Source organism: Sminthopsis crassicaudata, chromosome 4 (assembly GCF_048593235.1).
Source record: "Sminthopsis crassicaudata isolate SCR6 chromosome 4, ASM4859323v1, whole genome shotgun sequence".
Taxonomy (NCBI): domain Eukaryota; kingdom Metazoa; phylum Chordata; class Mammalia; order Dasyuromorphia; family Dasyuridae; genus Sminthopsis; species Sminthopsis crassicaudata.
Genome location: NC_133620.1, coordinates 369,707,455 through 369,725,307, shown reverse-complemented (window position 1 = coordinate 369,725,307; position 17,853 = coordinate 369,707,455). Strand labels below are relative to the sequence as shown.

Genomic DNA, 17,853 nt, shown 5'->3' with positions numbered 1-17,853 from the left:
AGCAGAAACCTGCCCCTCTCTGACCATCCCAAAGAAGCTATTTGGTCTTTCCCCTTGCTATTCTCACTGGCAGCTAGGAGAGGCAGTTCTTGTCCTCCAGTTAGGGGAGAGAGCACCAGCTGGACTTCAGCATCCTTTCCTTCCTGATGGACCGACCAGAGACCATGGTTAGAAGGCTCCAACCAGAGCGGGAAATGCTGGTTCTGAGGGTACCGCGCTGGAATCCTGCCTTTGCTACTTGATACCTAGGGTTGGCTTTGCCAGCTACTTCATTTCTTGGGAAATTGGCTTCTTCATTTGTAAAATAAGGAGTTTGGACTAATGGACCTCTAAGAGCCCTCCCAGGTGTAAATCTGTGATCCCATGAATGTTTGTGGTTGTCTCCCCTCGGGGTCTCTGAGGACCTATATAGCTCCACCAGATGAAGAAATCAGGCCATGGCGCAGAATCCCCCAAACTCTTCCCTCCTCCCTCCATCTCTGTCCTGAGAGAAGTTAGAAAGTGTCCATTCTGCTTGTTCTTCCACCATCCAGCTCCCTCTAGTCACCATCTTACCCCAACTCTATCTATTTCAGCGTCTCTCTCTGCCTCTCTTCCTCTCTCCCTCCCCTTCCCTCTCTCTGTCTCTGTTTCTGTGTGTCTCTCTCTGTATTTCTCTCTCCCCTTCCCCCCTTTATCTGTCTGTGTCTTTGTCTTTCTGCTTCCCTCTCCCTCTTTCTGTCTGTCTCCCTCTCCTCCCCCCTTTCTTTATCTGTCTCTCTCTGCCTGTTTCCCTCCTCTTCCCTTTTCCTCCCTTTTCCCCCATCCCTTCTCTCTCTCTATCTCCTTCTCAGTCTCTTTCTCTCTCTTTCTTCCTTCCCTCCCTCCCTCCCTGCCCAATGAGTTCCTCACTCCCTTTATTCCTAGAATGCTGCTTCCCAACCCCAGTTTCACCACTTAAGCATCCTTTCACTTGTGTTTTTGTATCTCCAGCAGGAGGCCCAGTACAGTGGATAGCATGTTGGCCTTGAAGTCAAGAAGGCCTGAGTTCAAATACTGCCTCAGGCACTTATTTACCTTTGCCATTCCAGGGCCTCTAGGCCCTCTGTCAGATAAAAGGCTTGGACTGAACAGCTTCTAAGTTTCCTTCCAGCTCTAAATTTGTGATGCAAAGTCCCTCACTGGGCCACAGATAGAGTGCTGCGCTGCACTACCGAGGACCTCTACTCCAACTCCTTCATAGGTAGTTTCACTCACACAGCACATCTCCCACAACTGGATGAAGGGCTTTGTCCAAAGTCACAAAGGCAGCGAATGGCAGAGCAGGACTTCTGACTCCAAAGGTGCAGTTCTCTGTCTGGTAGAGCTTGCTCCTTCAAGACGAATCCTCCCTAGCTCCTTTAGCAGGGAAGCTGGGCAAGTGGCTCCCACTGCAGCCTGGGCACTGCCCTCCGGATGTGCTCCGTGTTTGGGGAGAATCCTGCAGTCTCTGACTGACTGACTGGCCTGCTCTCCCTCCTGCCCTCTGCCCACGGGAGGTGAGAACCGGGGAGGTCCCCTGCCCTGGAGGGAAATGCTCCCTGGGTGTGTGGTGACAGATTGTGGGAGCAGGAAGGGAGAGGGAAGGACTGCTACACTCGGGTGTATGGCACATATTTGTAAACATCATTAATCAGGGATTAGCAGATGGGGATCTTAATTGCACCTGTGCAAGCCTGAGACCTTGAGGTTGATTGCCTTTACAAACTGTGGGGATCCCAGCCACCTGGCTGTGAGGGAGAACAGCAGGGAAGAGGCTGGGAGGAGACTTCGAGGGAGCTCGTGGTGATGGAGTGAGTCAGAGACCTCCCATCTGGGGACCACTCTGCTCAGGCCCCTGCCCACCTCACTCTGAGAGCGCTGGATGGGTGGTCCTGAAAAGGCACCAAGGGATGGGTGTCGGAGGCTGGCAGAGGAGTCAGGACTCCCTTAAGTGGGCCCTCTGCCTCCAGTGGCGGGTTGGCTAACTCCCCAGATGGGAGTGCACAAATGATGTCCATTATCAACCACCATTTATTGACCACCTACTATCTTCGGACTCCTGGACACAATACTTCAGGATGTAGCATAAGACATGTTCCCTGACCTCAAGGGGTTTATAACCAATCTAACAGAACAGAGAAAATATAAGCATTTGCACATTCAAGAAAAAAAAAATATAGACACACACATATATGTATGTGTATATATACAGATATTATATATAATACATATATTATATTATTATACATCATATATATATATAAGAAAGTTTTATTGTAGTGGAGAACCTACAATCTCTGACACAGATCACAATTTAGCTAGGGCCTAGTCCCAAGAAGTTGCCAAAAACACATAAAGAAAGTTGCCCAAACAAGATAACTGTATAAATATGTATACATATATTGTATTTAATATATACTTTAACATATTTAACATGTATGGGACTACCTGACATCTAGGGGAGGGGGGGAGGAGGGGAAAAGTTGGAACAAAAGGTTTTGCAATTGTCAATGCTGAAAAATTACCCATGCATATATCTTGTAAATAAAAACTATAATAAAAAATAAAATTTAAAAAAAGAAAGAAAGTTGCCCAAAACATCAGAATTAAGATTCTTACCCAGGAGGCAACACTGCCTCTAGACATTTGCACACAGCAGATAATGAATGAAGAAATGAATGAGTAATGATCCAAGGTGGATTAAAAATCATAGAATGTTTGAGCTTTAACTGAATCTTGGGGATAATCTCAGACACTTACTAGCTGTGTGGCCGCAAGCAAGTCACCGATAAAATGGGGATAATAGTTGATGCTGTTATTGTCAGCACAGAATTCTTTCCAATATACCCGCTTTTTCCTTTCATGGCCAACCTTAACTCTCATTCTGACTTTGGCATGGCCTAACTGCCTAAAAGAAAGGTCAGAAAGGTTCGCATATTCTCTCTGGTTATACATCCATCATGTCCCAGGGAATTAAGTAAATTCTTAAAGCTTGGGTCTGACTTATGCTTAAGGTCTCCCCAGAAAGAAGAATAAAAAGCTATTCAATGTACAATGTAAATCAAGATAGGACAACTATTTTCTCTGTATAAAAGAAATGCAACAATGAAAAACTTGAGAACTGTGATCAATACAGTGGTCAGCCATGATTCCAAAGGACTAATAATGAAGCACATGCTAGCATCTCCTGACTGAGAAGGAGTGGACTCAGGATGAAGAATCAGACATACACTTCCATACATTGCCACTGTGGGTTTTTTTTGTTTTGTTTTGTTTTGTTTTTTTGCTTGGCAATGCATATTTATTACATGTCTGTAAAGTTCGTGCCTCATTTCCCACCTATAGTCCACCACCTTTCTGCCAAGAGACAAAAAGGCATATTTCATTATTAAATAACAATAGGACCCTGAAGTTTTAATGATTTTTATTTATGGAAGCTTTCTTCCCACACTGCCTTAGTGTGACCGGACAATACTATCTACAAGGCAAGAGGTTCTCAAATTCCCAAAAGAATTCTCTTAGCTTTATGAATGTTTAGCATTATGTCATTTTGGACAGGGGTGAGGGAAGCTGTTCAGCTCAAGGTTATATTAATATTAATTTTTGTTGTTAACATGATGAAGAATTCCTTATATCTTCTGTTCTGTCTTCACCAAATTTCCATGGAATCCAAGGTAAGTCATTCCAACAAAGTCCTTTCCAACTTCACTTCAGAATTCCTGGAATCTTGACTGTCTAGCACCTACCTTGCTAATTAATAATGAACCCTACCTAAATCCCATTATCTCTCTCCTTCATCCTGAGTTCTGGGCTTTGCTGGAAGAAATCATAAGACTATTCAGGTTACCTAATGTCAGCCAGGACTAAAATGCTGCTCAGAGAATCTTTTATCTATCTCAAGACAATTCCTGAGACCAAATTGCCAACATTCGCTAGCGTATGGAGAAACAAGGGAGTTCTAGGAAAACATCTACTTTTGCTTCATTGACTACACTAAAGCTTTTGACTGGATCACAACAAAATATGGCAAGTCCTCAAAGATAGGGGAGTACTGGATCATCTTGACTCCTGAGGACCCCAAATGAGGGCCAAGAAGCAATAATGGTTTAAGATTAGAAAAGAGTACAAAAAAGCTGCTTATTGTCACCTTTTTTATTTAACTTAAACACAGAAAACATAATGTGAAATGCCAGGCTGGATGAATCAGAAACTGGAATTAAGGTTGCTGGGAGAAATATCAATAATCATAGATATGCAGATGGTACCATTCTGATGGCAGAAATTAAAGAGGAATTAAGAAGTCTCTTGACGAGGGTGAAAGAGAAGCTTAAAATGTAAAAAACAAAAAACAAACCCAACCAAGATTGTGGCAACTAGTCCCACCACTTCCTGGCAAGTAAAGGGAGAAGAAATGGAAGTAGTGTCAGATTTTATATTCTTGGACTCAAAGACCACTGCAGCAACTGCAACTATGAAATAAAAAGACACTAGCTCCTAGAAAAGTAAAGCCGTGGTAAATCTGGACAACATACTAAGAAGCAGAGATATTACCTTGCCAAAATAGTCTGTAGAGTCAAAGTTATGGTTTTTCCAGTAGCAATGCAGGGTAGGAAAGTTGGACTTTAAGGGAAGCTGAGTATCACAAAACTGATGTTTTCAAACTGGTGCTGGAGAAGACTTTTGAGAGTTCCTTAGACAGCAAGGAGGTCAAATCAATCAATACCTAAAGAAATTAATTCAGGCTATTCACTGAAAGGTCAAATACTGAAGCTGAAGCTTAAATATTTTGACCACATAATGAGAAGACCATGTAATGGAAAGGACTCTGATGTTGGAAAAGATTGAAAGCAAAAGGAAAAGGGGAAAGGCAGAGGATGAGATGGATAGATAGTGTCATGGAAACTACACACATGAACTTGGACGGACTTTGAGAGAGAGTGGAAGATAGAAGGGCCTGCTGTGCTATGGTTTGTGGGGTCACAAAGATTCAGACCCACCAAACAACTTTATAACAATAACTTGGAAGGAGGTCCTCTAGAGAAACCAAGAGATCTACTCAATGCTATTCTACAGTAGTTAGGACAATTACTTGGTTAATGGCATTTTTAAAAACTAATCCCTTCTCCTTCTGGCCTTTATTATCTGCTGACCAAGTACAATAATAAGTTCCTAAGCAGCCTCCTTATCTTGAATAGTGACCCACTCTAAATCATCTGCCACTGCCAGATTAGTCTAAAAGCACAGTTTTAATCCAGGCTTTTTTTCCAGCTCAAAAACTATCATTAAGCTCCCCACTGCCCCCCAAAGAAAACCAAATTTCTTTAGCCTGGCATTCAAGGCCCTCCACTCTACAGACTGTTTCTCTAGCCTCACCTCCCTCAGGTATTATACATACTTATAACAGACTAGACCTCATTCTCCTTGTTCAATCTGTTCCTACCATCTGGAACACCTAATTCTTCCTTTTCCACTTGTTGAAATATCTTTCAAGATCCACATTTTTTTTCCCCCATGAATCCCTCCTGGGTCCATCCCTCCATACAACTTTTCACCTCTCTTAAAGCCCTGAGCATAGTCTGCCTTTATTTTTCTCACTGATAACACTCACATTTATCTTACCCTATTGTAGATATGTACTCTTTTAAAGCAGGGACTGTGTGCTGTTCATTTTCATTTTATTTTTAACCCCATACCCACCCCAAGTCTCCAGCATAGTGTCTCCCTCTCAATCACTTCTCAGGAGATGTTTACTGAATTGAACTACATTCTCCATTCAGAAGAAGCTTACCTGTGATTAAATATTTGCAATCAATAACACAGGGGAAGTCTAATGATCTAGGAGGCAGACAGATCTCTGGTTTATCTAGCCCGTGGGGGACCCGACTACAGAGCAAATCAGAAAGGCCTAGAGCAGGGACAATGGTGAAGTTTCTGGTAGCCAAACAAGGAACTTGAGGGAATCCAGGAAAGAATTATATAAAAACAGCAAACTGTGGACCACAGTGTGGACCCCTCCCAATTCCAAACCACCTGGATCAATGAAGTCTCAATATTCATTCAATGAACGTTTATTAAAATGTCTATCACAGTCACTTTGGCTCACTGGTAAAACTATGAACGATGTTTTTGAATAATTAAAGACAATGCTAATTTTCAGTTAAATGTTAAAGATGTAAGTTTTCCCCCATGCAAGTTCACAGATTTCCAGTTAAGAAACCCTACTCTAACAGCATGCTTCAAAGAATGTATTAACCTGCATGGACACAGGAAGTTTCCTCATCTGGTAATTCCCTATACTTGTGGAATCACAGATGCAACACCTTTCTTTTCCTGTGTGAAAGGTGCTGGATACTGGAGAGCTTCCAGTCTACTAAGAAGTGAGGGACACGTGTATATTGAGACCTAATTATAGGGTCATATGAAAAAAGGGTTATAACAGGTAGAATAGTGAAAAAAGGTTTCAAAGAGAAGGAAGCACTTGAAAGTAAGGATTCCAAGAATGCCGGTTTAAAATGCAGAAAAATAGGAAAAAATGGAATATTGAGTTCTGGAAACCCCTCAGTGTAACTGGCTAGAATATAAGGTCTATGGCTGAGAGCAACATGAAATAAGGCTGGGAAGTTATACATTCATTTCTAGTAGAATTCCAAATGTTTTGAATCTTTAAGGGAGTACCATGTGTAAAATACATTGACAGTTTCCACTATTATCTCATCTTTTAATCCAATAAATTCCATTGCTGGGAAGATGCCTTGAAGGTATTATCAAAAACAAAAGCAAACAAAACAAAAACAAAAACAAAACATCCTATCTGTTCAAAGATCTTCATAGCATTATATGTAGTTGAAAAACTCAGAAACAGTTTTGATGGTTGATAAATGATAAATTTTGATGGTTGTAGTCAAGGAAATAAAAGCTAAAGCAAAGTTAATGATAACCTTAACTAGAGGAAGGAATATGTCAGTGGAGAGAAGAGCACGGATGAGAAACACGTTTCAGAAGTAAAACTGAAAAGACCTTGACAACTGATTGGACATGGGGGGAGGAGAAAGCGAGAGGGAAGTCACATGTGGATAATTCAGATCTGCAATTTTTTATATCAACATTTTTATCACTGTGCTTATGCTTTAGAATGTTATAGTCGGAAGGGACTTTAGATTTTAGTACAATCACCTCATTTTCCAGAAGTTTATTTCCCATTAGTGTGTCTCTTGCCTTTTCCTGGGAGCAGAAGGAATGTCCCTCTTTAAATTAGGAGCTTCCTAAGAGTAGTGATGACTCTGCAACAAAGATGCACCAGGGCCCCAAAATCACATTTGTCCAAGCAGGAGTGGGAGGGGAGACTTCTTCCTCATCAATATTCCAGTCTGCCAGCCCCCTCAGGCAGTCTTAGGATCCCCTTGTTGCAGCCCCTGTCATGGTACTTCACCCCATCCCAGCCCCACAATGCCCCTGGTCCAGGGATACCATTTCCAGTGGGTATTGGAGACCACAGCCTATATGTTCCTGGAACGTACAACTCTTAGAGGCCATATCCTAGAGACTTACTCCTGCCCTAATGTAACAGAACTGGGGAAGGAATGTTCTCCCATGCCATCTACCTTACCTTGGGGTTGTAGTTCCTGCTCGGGGAAGTACCACAGTACACTGGGATCCTTAGCTACTCTGATGGCCCAATTAAAATGTACTTCTCGAATAAGGTCAGTCCCCATCCCCACAAGTAACCAGTGTCCTATCCTGAAATTACTTTGTTCTCATCTTGTCTATAATTTGTCTGCTTGTTCCTTCTTCCCAGTAAGACTGTGTAAACTGTTCTTGCCTTTGTACCTAACCCAGTGCCTGACTGCTGAATGGCACTAATTGCAGGAGATGAGGCAGAAAATGTTCCCACACCAATCAGCATGCTGGTGATCAGGGACAGAGTTCTGTTTTGGGGACACAATTATAAAAACATTTGCAGAGTCATCTCCAACCATGTTGCCCACTCATGTCACTGGAGACTTCAGGCCATGTTGCCCCCTCCAGCTTTTGATGGGCCTTATCTTACAGACCCAGACCTCTGGCACATTTGCCAGCTACTTCCATGCCATGCATTCACACTGTGCCATCCTTCCTTCCAGCTCCCTTCCATATATTGTCTTCCATCCTCTCCCCATTAGAATGAAAGCTTCCTGAAAGTAGAAGTGCTACTTGTACTTGTATTCCACAAGACTTAGCATAGTGCTTAATAAATAAGTGCTTAATAAATGTTCTTTTCTCTTTTTTTCTACCTACTTTCCATGTCAGTATCTCTGTCTCTAGCTAGCTATCTCTTGTGAAAAACCAAGATCTTGCCTTTGTGAATCTTGCCATCAAGATTCACATCCATTTTCTTTTTTCTTGAGGAAAACTGGAACAAAGATGAACACAGTATATTTGTTTTTGTTTTTAAAGATCTCCCCCAGTTATTAGTAGTATTTACTCCTCCTTACACACACACACACACACACACACACACACACACACACACACACACACAGGGGCAACGAAATACGCCCATGTTCTGGGACCTGACAATGGGGCAACCTGACATCTTCTTCCATCCAAAACTGTACTTAGTATTATAGGACCAAGGTCCAAACCCAAACTTTCTAACTTTCTACCTATTTAACTGGGAAAATCATTAAACTTCTTTGGCCCTCAATTTGCTCATCTATAAAATGATATTATTAATAGCTAAGTTTTGTATAGCACTATGTACCAAGCAATGTGCTAAGTGATTTACAATTATTTCCTCATTTGATCCAAACAGCTCTGGGAGGAAGATGCTACTATTATTCCCATTTTACAGTTGAGGAAAAGTGAGGCAGGCAGAGGTTAAGTAACCCAGAGTGATACAGCTAGTAACTTTCTGAGGTCAGACTTGAACTTGGGTCCTCCTTATATCAGTCTGGGGTAATCTGTCCATTTTTACTACCTCATTACTATATTATGATAAATACTCCTACATTGTACTATTATGTTACCAGATACATACTCTCAGAGAAATCAAATAAAGAGGAAAATCATCTGGATGTGTAAAAATATTTATAGCAGCCCTGTTATAACAAAGAGCTGGAAATTAAAGGACTGCCCATCAACTGGGGAATGGTCAAATAAATTCTGGTGTGTAAATACAATGGGATATTATTATTGTTAAGAAACAAAGAGGCAGCTAGGTGGCGCAATGGATAGACCACCAGCCCTGAATTCAGGAGGCCCTGAGTTCAAATATGACCTCAGGCACTTAACACTATCCTAGCTGTGTGACCCTGGGCAAGTCACTTATCCCAACTGTCTCAGGAAAAAAAAAAAAAAAAAGAAATGAAAAGGGATGATTTCAAAGAAACTTGGGAAGACTTAACCAATGCAGAGTGGGATGAGCAGAATGAGAATAATTTAAACAATAATTATATTCCGAACTCTGTCAGTGCAAAAACCAACCACAATTCCAGGGGATTGCCAGTGACAAAGCATGCTACCTACCTACTGACTGAAAGGTGACAGAAAAATGTTGTATTAAGGTGTGCATTTTCAGACACAGCTAATATGATGATTTGTTTTGCTTACTGGTATTTGTTGGAAAGGTTTTGTTTTACTTATTTTGATAACTGAAGTGCCTGCAGAGAAAAAGGGATTAGAGATAGGATTCCTTCCCATTGCCACCCCCAATAAAGAAACAAATATAAAAAGACAACAGAAGGCCAGAAGGAATCACACACAAGTGGGACAACTTTAAAAGTTACAAGGTAAATTTATTATAAACCTTAAAAACAAGCTCTCTGACTTCACATTTGATATCAAATTGCTTGCCTTATCAAGGAAAGGGGGAGGAGGGAACACAAAGTTTTTGAAAGTGAATGTCAGATTTTTTTTATATGCAACTGGGAAATATTAAACAATATATTTTTTAAAATAAAAGCTCTAAATAATATTCAGCTGCATTAGAATGTTGGAGGGGATGTGGGAAAACAGACACTGATACATTGTTGATGGAATTGTGAACAAATCCAACCATTCTGGAGAACAATTTGGAACTATGCTCAAAAAGCTATCAAACTGTGCCTACCCTTTGACCCAGCTGTGTTATTACTGGGCTTATATCTCAAAGAGATTTTAAAGAAGGGAAAGGGACTTGTATGTGCAAGAATGTTTGTGGCAGCCCTCTTTGTAGTGGCCAGAAACTGGAAACTGAATGGATGCCCGTCAATTGGAGAATGGCTAAATAAATTGTGGTATATGAGTATTATGGAATATTATTGTTCTGTAAGAAATGACCAACAGGATGATTTCAGAAAGGCCTGGAGAGACTTACATGAACTGATGCTGAGTGAAATGAGCAGGACCAGGAGATCATTATATACTCCAACAACAATACTATATGATGATCAATTCTGATGGACGTGGCCCTTTTCAACAATGAGATGAACCAAATCAGTTCCAATAGAGCAGTAATGAACTGAAGCAGCTACACCCAGCAAAAGAACTCTGGGAGATGACTATGAACCACTACAGAGAATTCCCAATCCCTCTAATTTTGTCCACCTACATTTTTTTATTTCCTTCACAGGCTAATTGTACACTGTTTCAAAGTCTGATTCTTTTTGTTCAGCAAAACAACTGCTTGGTCATGTATACATATATTTTATTTAATTTATACTCTAACATATTTAACATGTATTGGTCAACCTGCCATCTGGTGGGGGGGGAAGGAGGGGAAAAATTAGAACAAAAGGTTTGGCAATTGTCAATGTTGTAAAATTACCCATGCATATATCTGCTAAATAAAAACTACTAAAATTTTTTTAACAATTCAGCTACATTACAATCCTCTCATGTTCCACATTCAACAAGGAAATGCTCACTTTATTTGGCATTTAAGTTTAGAATAACAAAACAATAAGATAAAATAAAATGAAGATATTACATTAAATAACTTATAAGGTCCCTTCCAGATCCAAGTCTACGAGATGCTATGATCTCCACAATCCTGACACTAGACACTGTCGGGTTAACCTGGTTTGAGAGAGATTTTGTCTCCATAACCCCAAGAAATCAGAGCAGCCTCGGGAGGAAGAGGTCAGGGGTGCTGCTAATCACCTCCTCCTAAGTCAAAGCCTTCAGCTTAGGCAGATTTACCAAAGACCAAGGGCGCCACCTAATGGACATATCCAGGTCTCACAAATGATTCCCAGAGACTGGACTCTCTTCATCCTGAGAGCAAATAACCAAATTCACAGTCCTCCTCCTTCTCCCTGGCTCACCATGCTGGGGATCCACAAAGCCAGTATGGACAGACCTGAGGGATCCAGGTACCTAAGGATCTAGTCGTCGCACATCCATGAAAGCATATTTTCTTTTCTGGACTTGGCTGGTGGTGGAGTTTGTATTGTCTCACTAACTATACTTACTTGGAACGAGGTTTGTTTTTCATGCCTTCTTAATCAGGTGTGAGGGGGAGGAGAGGAGGAAAATTTGGAATGGAAAATAAAATTGAATCACAAAAAAATTAATAAAAATGGGGTAGCTAAGTGGCACAGTGGATAGAGCACCAGCCTTGAAATCAGGAGGGCCTGAGTGCAAATTTAGCCTCAGACACTTAACACTTCCTGGCTGTGTGACCCTGGGCAAGTCACTTAACCCCAATTGCCTCAGGAAAAAAAAAAAAGAAAAAATATATAAAAATTTTGAAAAGCAAAAAAGAGAAAAGAATAAGGCTTCCCTCTATGTGGAAAAATACCATAGGAGCGCCTGTGGTGGTGAGAAAAAATGTACCTAGAACAGCCAATCCCAGACAGAATACAAACAGAATATCCCAATGTATCATTTGGGTAATGGTGGGAGAGGATGGGGAAGGAGATGTAATAAGATCCAAATTTTCAAAGAAAAGTTCAGTCTGGAGTGGACAAATTATATCCCATCAGTTATAATGGAATATTCTTGTGCCACAAAACTCCAATTGGAAAAGACTTCTATGAACTAATTACAGAGTGAAGAAAGCAAAAGACGAGGAAAAAAAAAAACTCCATACACTGACTCAAATACTAACATAAATCAGAAACCAGATAAATGAAATGACCAATCTTGATTTCAGGGGGTTGATAATGAAACATATATCCCTTTGTGGAAATATTTTATCTAATACAGCTTTGTCAATTCCCTCTGTTGGTCATAAGGAAAAGTTCTTTTGGAAAGCAGTGGTTGATTGGAAATTATTAGTAGTATAAAATAACTTCTACATTTAAAAATAAGAAGGGAAAAAAAGAGAAAGGCATGATCTGCAAGTTAAACTCTCAATGGCAGTCTTTTTGGTTCTTAGAAAATAGAAGGAAAGGGAGATAAAGAGCATCTAGCCAAACCTATTTAGGCCTCCATGTGGCCAAAGCTTTCTGGGCTGAGGAGGATCTCCAGTGGGTTAGACGCTGCAGAGGACATCAGAGCACCAGACTAGGCACTGAGAGACTAACAGCTCTAGTCCTGACGCTGTGACAAATACGCTGTCTGGCTTCCTTTAACTCTCTGGGTTTGTTTATTCCTCTGTAAAATACTGTTAAGATGAGATGTTCTCTTCTAGTTCTGACACTGTCAGTGCTTCTTCTACACCAGTAGGGATTCTTCTTCTTCCTATCTTCTTCTTTGAGGCTTAGAGGTCCTAGGAAATCACCTAACTCACTCCCTGGGACTCATCCCCTTAACAACAGGGATGGGGTTGGACAGAGTAGATAGGACAGCCTCTGAGATCCTTTCTAGTACTAAATTTGCAATTCTCTAACAAACTGTGTCACATTCATTTCCTTTGATTCTTAAGTCAACCCTTCAAGGGATGTGCTATCATTTTTCTCCTTTTACAGACAATACAATAAATTCCTTCCCATATAGAAGACTCCCAATTTGGGCTGTAATTATTATGAACAAATACATATTGGTGTGGTTTGTCTGTACATGAACATTTTCAAGGACTCAAACAAGTATTTGGACTTGTCCATTTACGCAGTCACAACCAGTCACTTAATTCTCAATTGTCCTGACATACAAATACAAGAAAAACAGTCCTTGTCCTTATAGAGCTTACATTCTATCAGGAAGAGAACAACTGCAAAATCATCTCTGCAAGGGCAGAGACAGGGCCTTGAGAAGTTGGAAGAAGATCCAGAAAGGCTTCATTTCATTTAGGAGGTGGGGAAACAAGAACCCACTATCAAATCCAGTACACAGATATGACCACACATTTGCACATACACATGCCCACAGGCAATCCGAGCAAAGACCCAAGATCCAAGTCAGCCCCTCTCAGGGAACTTCCCTTTTGGTCCCTCTCTTCCTGATCTGGGCTCTCTGCAGCCACAGTTGGCTCCCACAGTCTTAGGCCTTGGCAGGTTCTGCAGCCACAGTTGGCTCCCACAGTCTTACACCTTGGCAGGTTCTGCAGCCACAGTTGGCTCCCACAGTCCTAGGCCTTGGCAGGTTCTGCAGCCACAGTTGGCTCCCACAGTCCTAGGCCTTGGCAGGTTCTGCAGCCACAGTTGGCTCCCACAGTCCTAGCCCTTGACTGGTTCTAGATTCAGGCTCTTCAGAAGAAGTTGAGGATTGTGGAGAGTCACAAGCAACAGAACTTGTTTCCTTCTGAAGCCAATCTCTGTGCCCTTTCCTCTGGCTGATAATGGAATAGAGAAGGATCCCTGTTTAACACAAAAAGGACAATGGACTGAATTAGGGAAAGAATAGAGGAAAGGGGGGGAAATTGGGGGAGATAAGAAGAGAGGAGAAAAGAAGAAGGGATAGGGAGGAAAAAAACAAAGGAGAGGAAGACAGGAGGGGAGAGAAGGGAGGGACAGAAAAAAGGAGAGGAAGAGAAGGGAGAGAAAGGGAGAGACTGTTTTTGTTTTTATATTAAGGGAGAAGAATGGAGGTAAGGGAATCCTTACCTGCAGCCACTGAGACATTCAAGGACTCCACTTCTGGGATGAGCTCCCGCCCAGGTTGGATGGTCAGCAGAATATGGCACAGGCTTCTGATCTCATGGGATAGCCCAAAACCTTCATTCCCTATAGGGCAGAGATGGGGACAGAAGAGTCAGTACTGCCTACAACTATAGCCTTGGAAAACAGGTATAGCAGGAAGTCAGACCAACAGAATAACAGGGAAATAACAGGGAAATGCAACAAACATCTCACCCCGTAGCAGGGTGTCACCTCCTGTCACCTACCTAACACCAGGAGGGTAGATCGGTCCCAGAGGAACTCTTGACAACTGGCAATGGGGACATTAGAGCACTGAACAGTCCCAGACCCTGGGCAACCCACAGTGCCTGCTACAAGCCAGCCTTGTTGAGCCTTATCCTGGCAAGGGAAAGGAAAATAAGATGATTTCCTGACTCACCACTATTTAATTAACCAACAAGCATTTACTAAAGGCCTTCTATGTATTAGGCACAGGGCTAAGTGAAAGAAATAGAGAAACAAACTAGTTCCTACATTTAAGAAGCTTACATCCCAGGAGCAGTGGAAACACAAGAGAGAAAATAGATTTTTGTATGGCTTTTGTATGAAAGAAATTAGGCTGTGGGCAAAGAACAATGCAAAGTTGGGAATTCCATCTCTACTGCAAGATTCCTGGGATTCAAGGGAGATTAGCAAGAGATTTTACCGAATCCTTCTCCACCATTTCCCTTATCACAAGCAGCTGATTCCCTCCCTGATTTCTTATTCAGAAACACCCACTCCTCCTCGCCCAGACCTGGAGAATAGACAGGGGGGCTGCTAAATATGGGACAACATCGCTTCCATGTGGCCAGTAAGAGAGTCGCAGTTCAAAACCAAGAAACAGACGCTGGTACATAGAACTTTGTTCCCAAGGGCAAGTACAGTTAGGGTTTAAGTTAGCTACACACCAGGGAGACAGACCAAGTCCTCCAGGTAAATTTAAAGAGAGGCTCTGTGGAAAATTTTTGGAAGAAGAAATCAAAGCTATATTTAGTCATATGAAAAAATGCTCTAACTCATTATTGGTTAGAAAAATATAAAATGCCTCTTAGGTCAGCTAAAATGATGGAAGAGAAAATGACAAATGTTGGAGATATGAAAAAATTGGGACACTAATACACTTGGTGGAATTGTGAACAGATCCAACCCTTCTGGAGAACAATTTGGAATTATGCCCAAAGAATTATAAAATTCTCTACTCTTTGACCAGCAATTCTACTAGTGAATCTATTTTCCAGGTAAACAGGGAAAAAGGAAAAAAACCTCTATGCCTTAAAATATTTATGGCAGCTCTTTTTGCAGTGGCAAAGAACTGCATACCCATCAATTGGGGAATGGCTGAATAAGTTGTGATATACAATTGTGACAGAATATTATTATGCTGTAGGAAATGATGAGCAGGTTGACTTTAGAAAAATATGGAAAGAATGGGGGGGGGGGTGTTTGTGTGTATAAAAATGTGGCCTCTACTGCAAGACTGGGAGGAAAACAACTTGGAATTCAAAAATGTAACCCCCCAAAATTAAATAGAAAACTTTTTGTAATTTTTTGCATCCCTAATTCTAGAACATAATAGGAGCTTAATAAATGCTTGCCACATTTAACTGAACTGAATGGAATCAAACTGAAAACTGAAAACAAACAAACAAACAAAAAAAAAAAACCCAACTCAAAACAGAGAGAGGCTCTATAGTCTGAGTCCCCCTTTAACCAAAGTTCCACAGACCCAGATCCTTTCTCCCTCAAGGATAATTGGATCCCATTTGGGGAATAAGAATCCTAAACCATAATACTAGAATGGTAGATTCAAGTGGGACTAAGAAACTAATGTCCCCCTAAAATCTAAAATGAAGTGTGGACATGACGGCATTACCCCCCATCTCAGGATTGTTTCCCTATCCCACAGGAATTATGGATAAAGAATCAATCCAACAGGCATTTAGTAAGCACTTAGGTGCGGGCATTATGCTAAGTGCTATTGATATTAGGAAAACAAAACAAAAACAGTCCCCGCCCTCAAAGAGCTCCCGTAGGTCGGGAGAGAAGACTTCTCATCCACAAGAACGTACTAAAAAATACCAGGTAACTTTCAGGGAGGAGCGCACTAATCCGCTCTACTACTAATTACCTTCAACAAGCCAGGAAGATCGTCAGTTGCAAAGACATCCATTACTTCCATGACTCCTGCACTGGCCTTGCTGACCACTGGAGTCAGGGGGCAACTGCAAAGTTCAACTTTAATTAGACTCAGCACATATACATTAAGCACCTACTCTGCAGAAGGCAATTAGAGCAGTGCTAGCTCTCAGAGTTTGGATTCTTCTAGGGAAGGGTTCTTTGCCTGGGATCCCTGGATAGACTTCTGAAAGGAAACTATTATTTAGTATTTGCTATGTACCAGACACTGTTTCCAGCGGATGTATGACTTTGGATGGGAAAAATTACAACTTATTATCATGGTTTATGTATATAACATAATTAGTTATTTTCACAAATCCTCAGTTTCCTTGTAGCCCCATGCTACGTGAGAGGGGGGTCTAGGACACAAGAAAGGCCGTGTAGTCAAAAGCTCTGGGTTGTGTCCTAGCTGGAGTGAGAGAGGGAGGAGCGGATGGTCTCTCGGGTGTCCTCAACATCTAAAGCGACGACCAGGTAATAGACACACATTCGAGGAGGATGTTCCACACAGCCTCAAGGCATTCCAGAGGGGACCTATGTGATTTAGGAGGGGGCCGGGGGAGGTAGAGGGGCACAACCCTCCCCCCCCCGCCCCGCCCACTGAGGCAGTCAGTTAGGGCTGAAGCACACCGCTTCCAGCCCGCCCGAGTCCGAGGAGGGGGAGTGGCTATAGACACGGGTGGGCGGCCGGAGCGGCTCCCGGGAGGTCGGGTGAGCTGGGACGGAGCAGGGACGCACGGCCCACGGATGCTGGGGTACCTGTTTATCTGAGTGGTGACGACCTTGTCCACCCCCAGGAAGTGCGCGGTGCGCAGCACGGCGCCCAGGTTCCGGGGGTCTTGGATCTCGTCCAGGACTAGCCACAGGCGCCGGGCCGCCGGCCCCTCCTCTCTGTCCTCCCGACAGGCCGTGGGGAGCAGAGGGGCCACCTCCATGCACACTCCCTGATGGACCTGACCCCCGCACAAGGCATCGAGCTCCCGGCGCCCCATGGGCTGCACGGGGACGCCTAGAGCCTCGGCGGCCCGGGCCAGCTCGGCCCGCGCCGCGGACCCCGCGCCCCCCTTGAGGAGGAGGAGCCGGGCCACATCCCGACGGGCAGCCCGCAGCGCTAGGGCACAGGGGGCCAGCCCAAACAGCACTTCCCGCCGCCGGGACGGGGGCAGGTCGTCCTCCCGCAGGCGAAGCAGCTCCGCGCCCCCCGGCCGGGCCTCGGGCCGAGGCCCCGCCTTCCAGGGGGGCGTCCACGGGGAAGAGCTCTTCCGAGAGAGCAGCCGCGCGGGGAGAGAAGCCGAGGCGCGCCGGCCAGGGGCCCACAGGCGGGCCGGCCACCGCAGCATGTCCCGCACACGCGCCTCCCGGCGGCAGCGGGATCCCCGGTGCGGACCAGACAGCAGACGCTCCCTCCCGCCCGGGACCGGCCGCGAGAAACCCGGGAAGCTGGCGGAACTAGAAGCCCTGGCTCTCTACCAAGCCGTCGCGAAGTCGCGAGCCTCCGGCCAGGACTGTCACCACAAACCCACGCGGCCGCGGGTACGGGTTACGTGCGCTCGCCCCCACGTGAGCCGCTTCCAGTCCCGCCCCTCTGCAGCCGAGGCCACGTAGGACGCCGGGCGCCGGGCTAACCGAGCGTCTAACTCCACCTGTGGTTTGTTCACACAGCGCCACCTGCTGG

At 43.5% G+C, this 17,853-nt stretch overlaps 1 protein-coding gene across 1 annotated transcript; it reads right to left on the bottom strand.

Annotated features, from left to right (window-relative positions):
- Window positions 1-13,291: 13,291 nt before the first annotated feature.
- Window positions 13,292-17,755, bottom strand: MRM1 (mitochondrial rRNA methyltransferase 1). Its single transcript, XM_074262023.1, has 6 exons — window positions 16,938-17,755; window positions 16,129-16,222; window positions 14,225-14,357; window positions 13,944-14,063; window positions 13,527-13,697; window positions 13,292-13,438 (listed from the first exon to the last, which is right to left on the bottom strand). The coding sequence occupies exons 1-6, from the start codon at window positions 17,516-17,518 to the stop codon at window positions 13,425-13,427; spliced, it is 1,113 nt and encodes a 370-aa protein (XP_074118124.1). The 5' UTR covers window positions 17,519-17,755; the 3' UTR covers window positions 13,292-13,424.
- Between the last annotated feature and the right edge of the window lie 98 nt (window positions 17,756-17,853).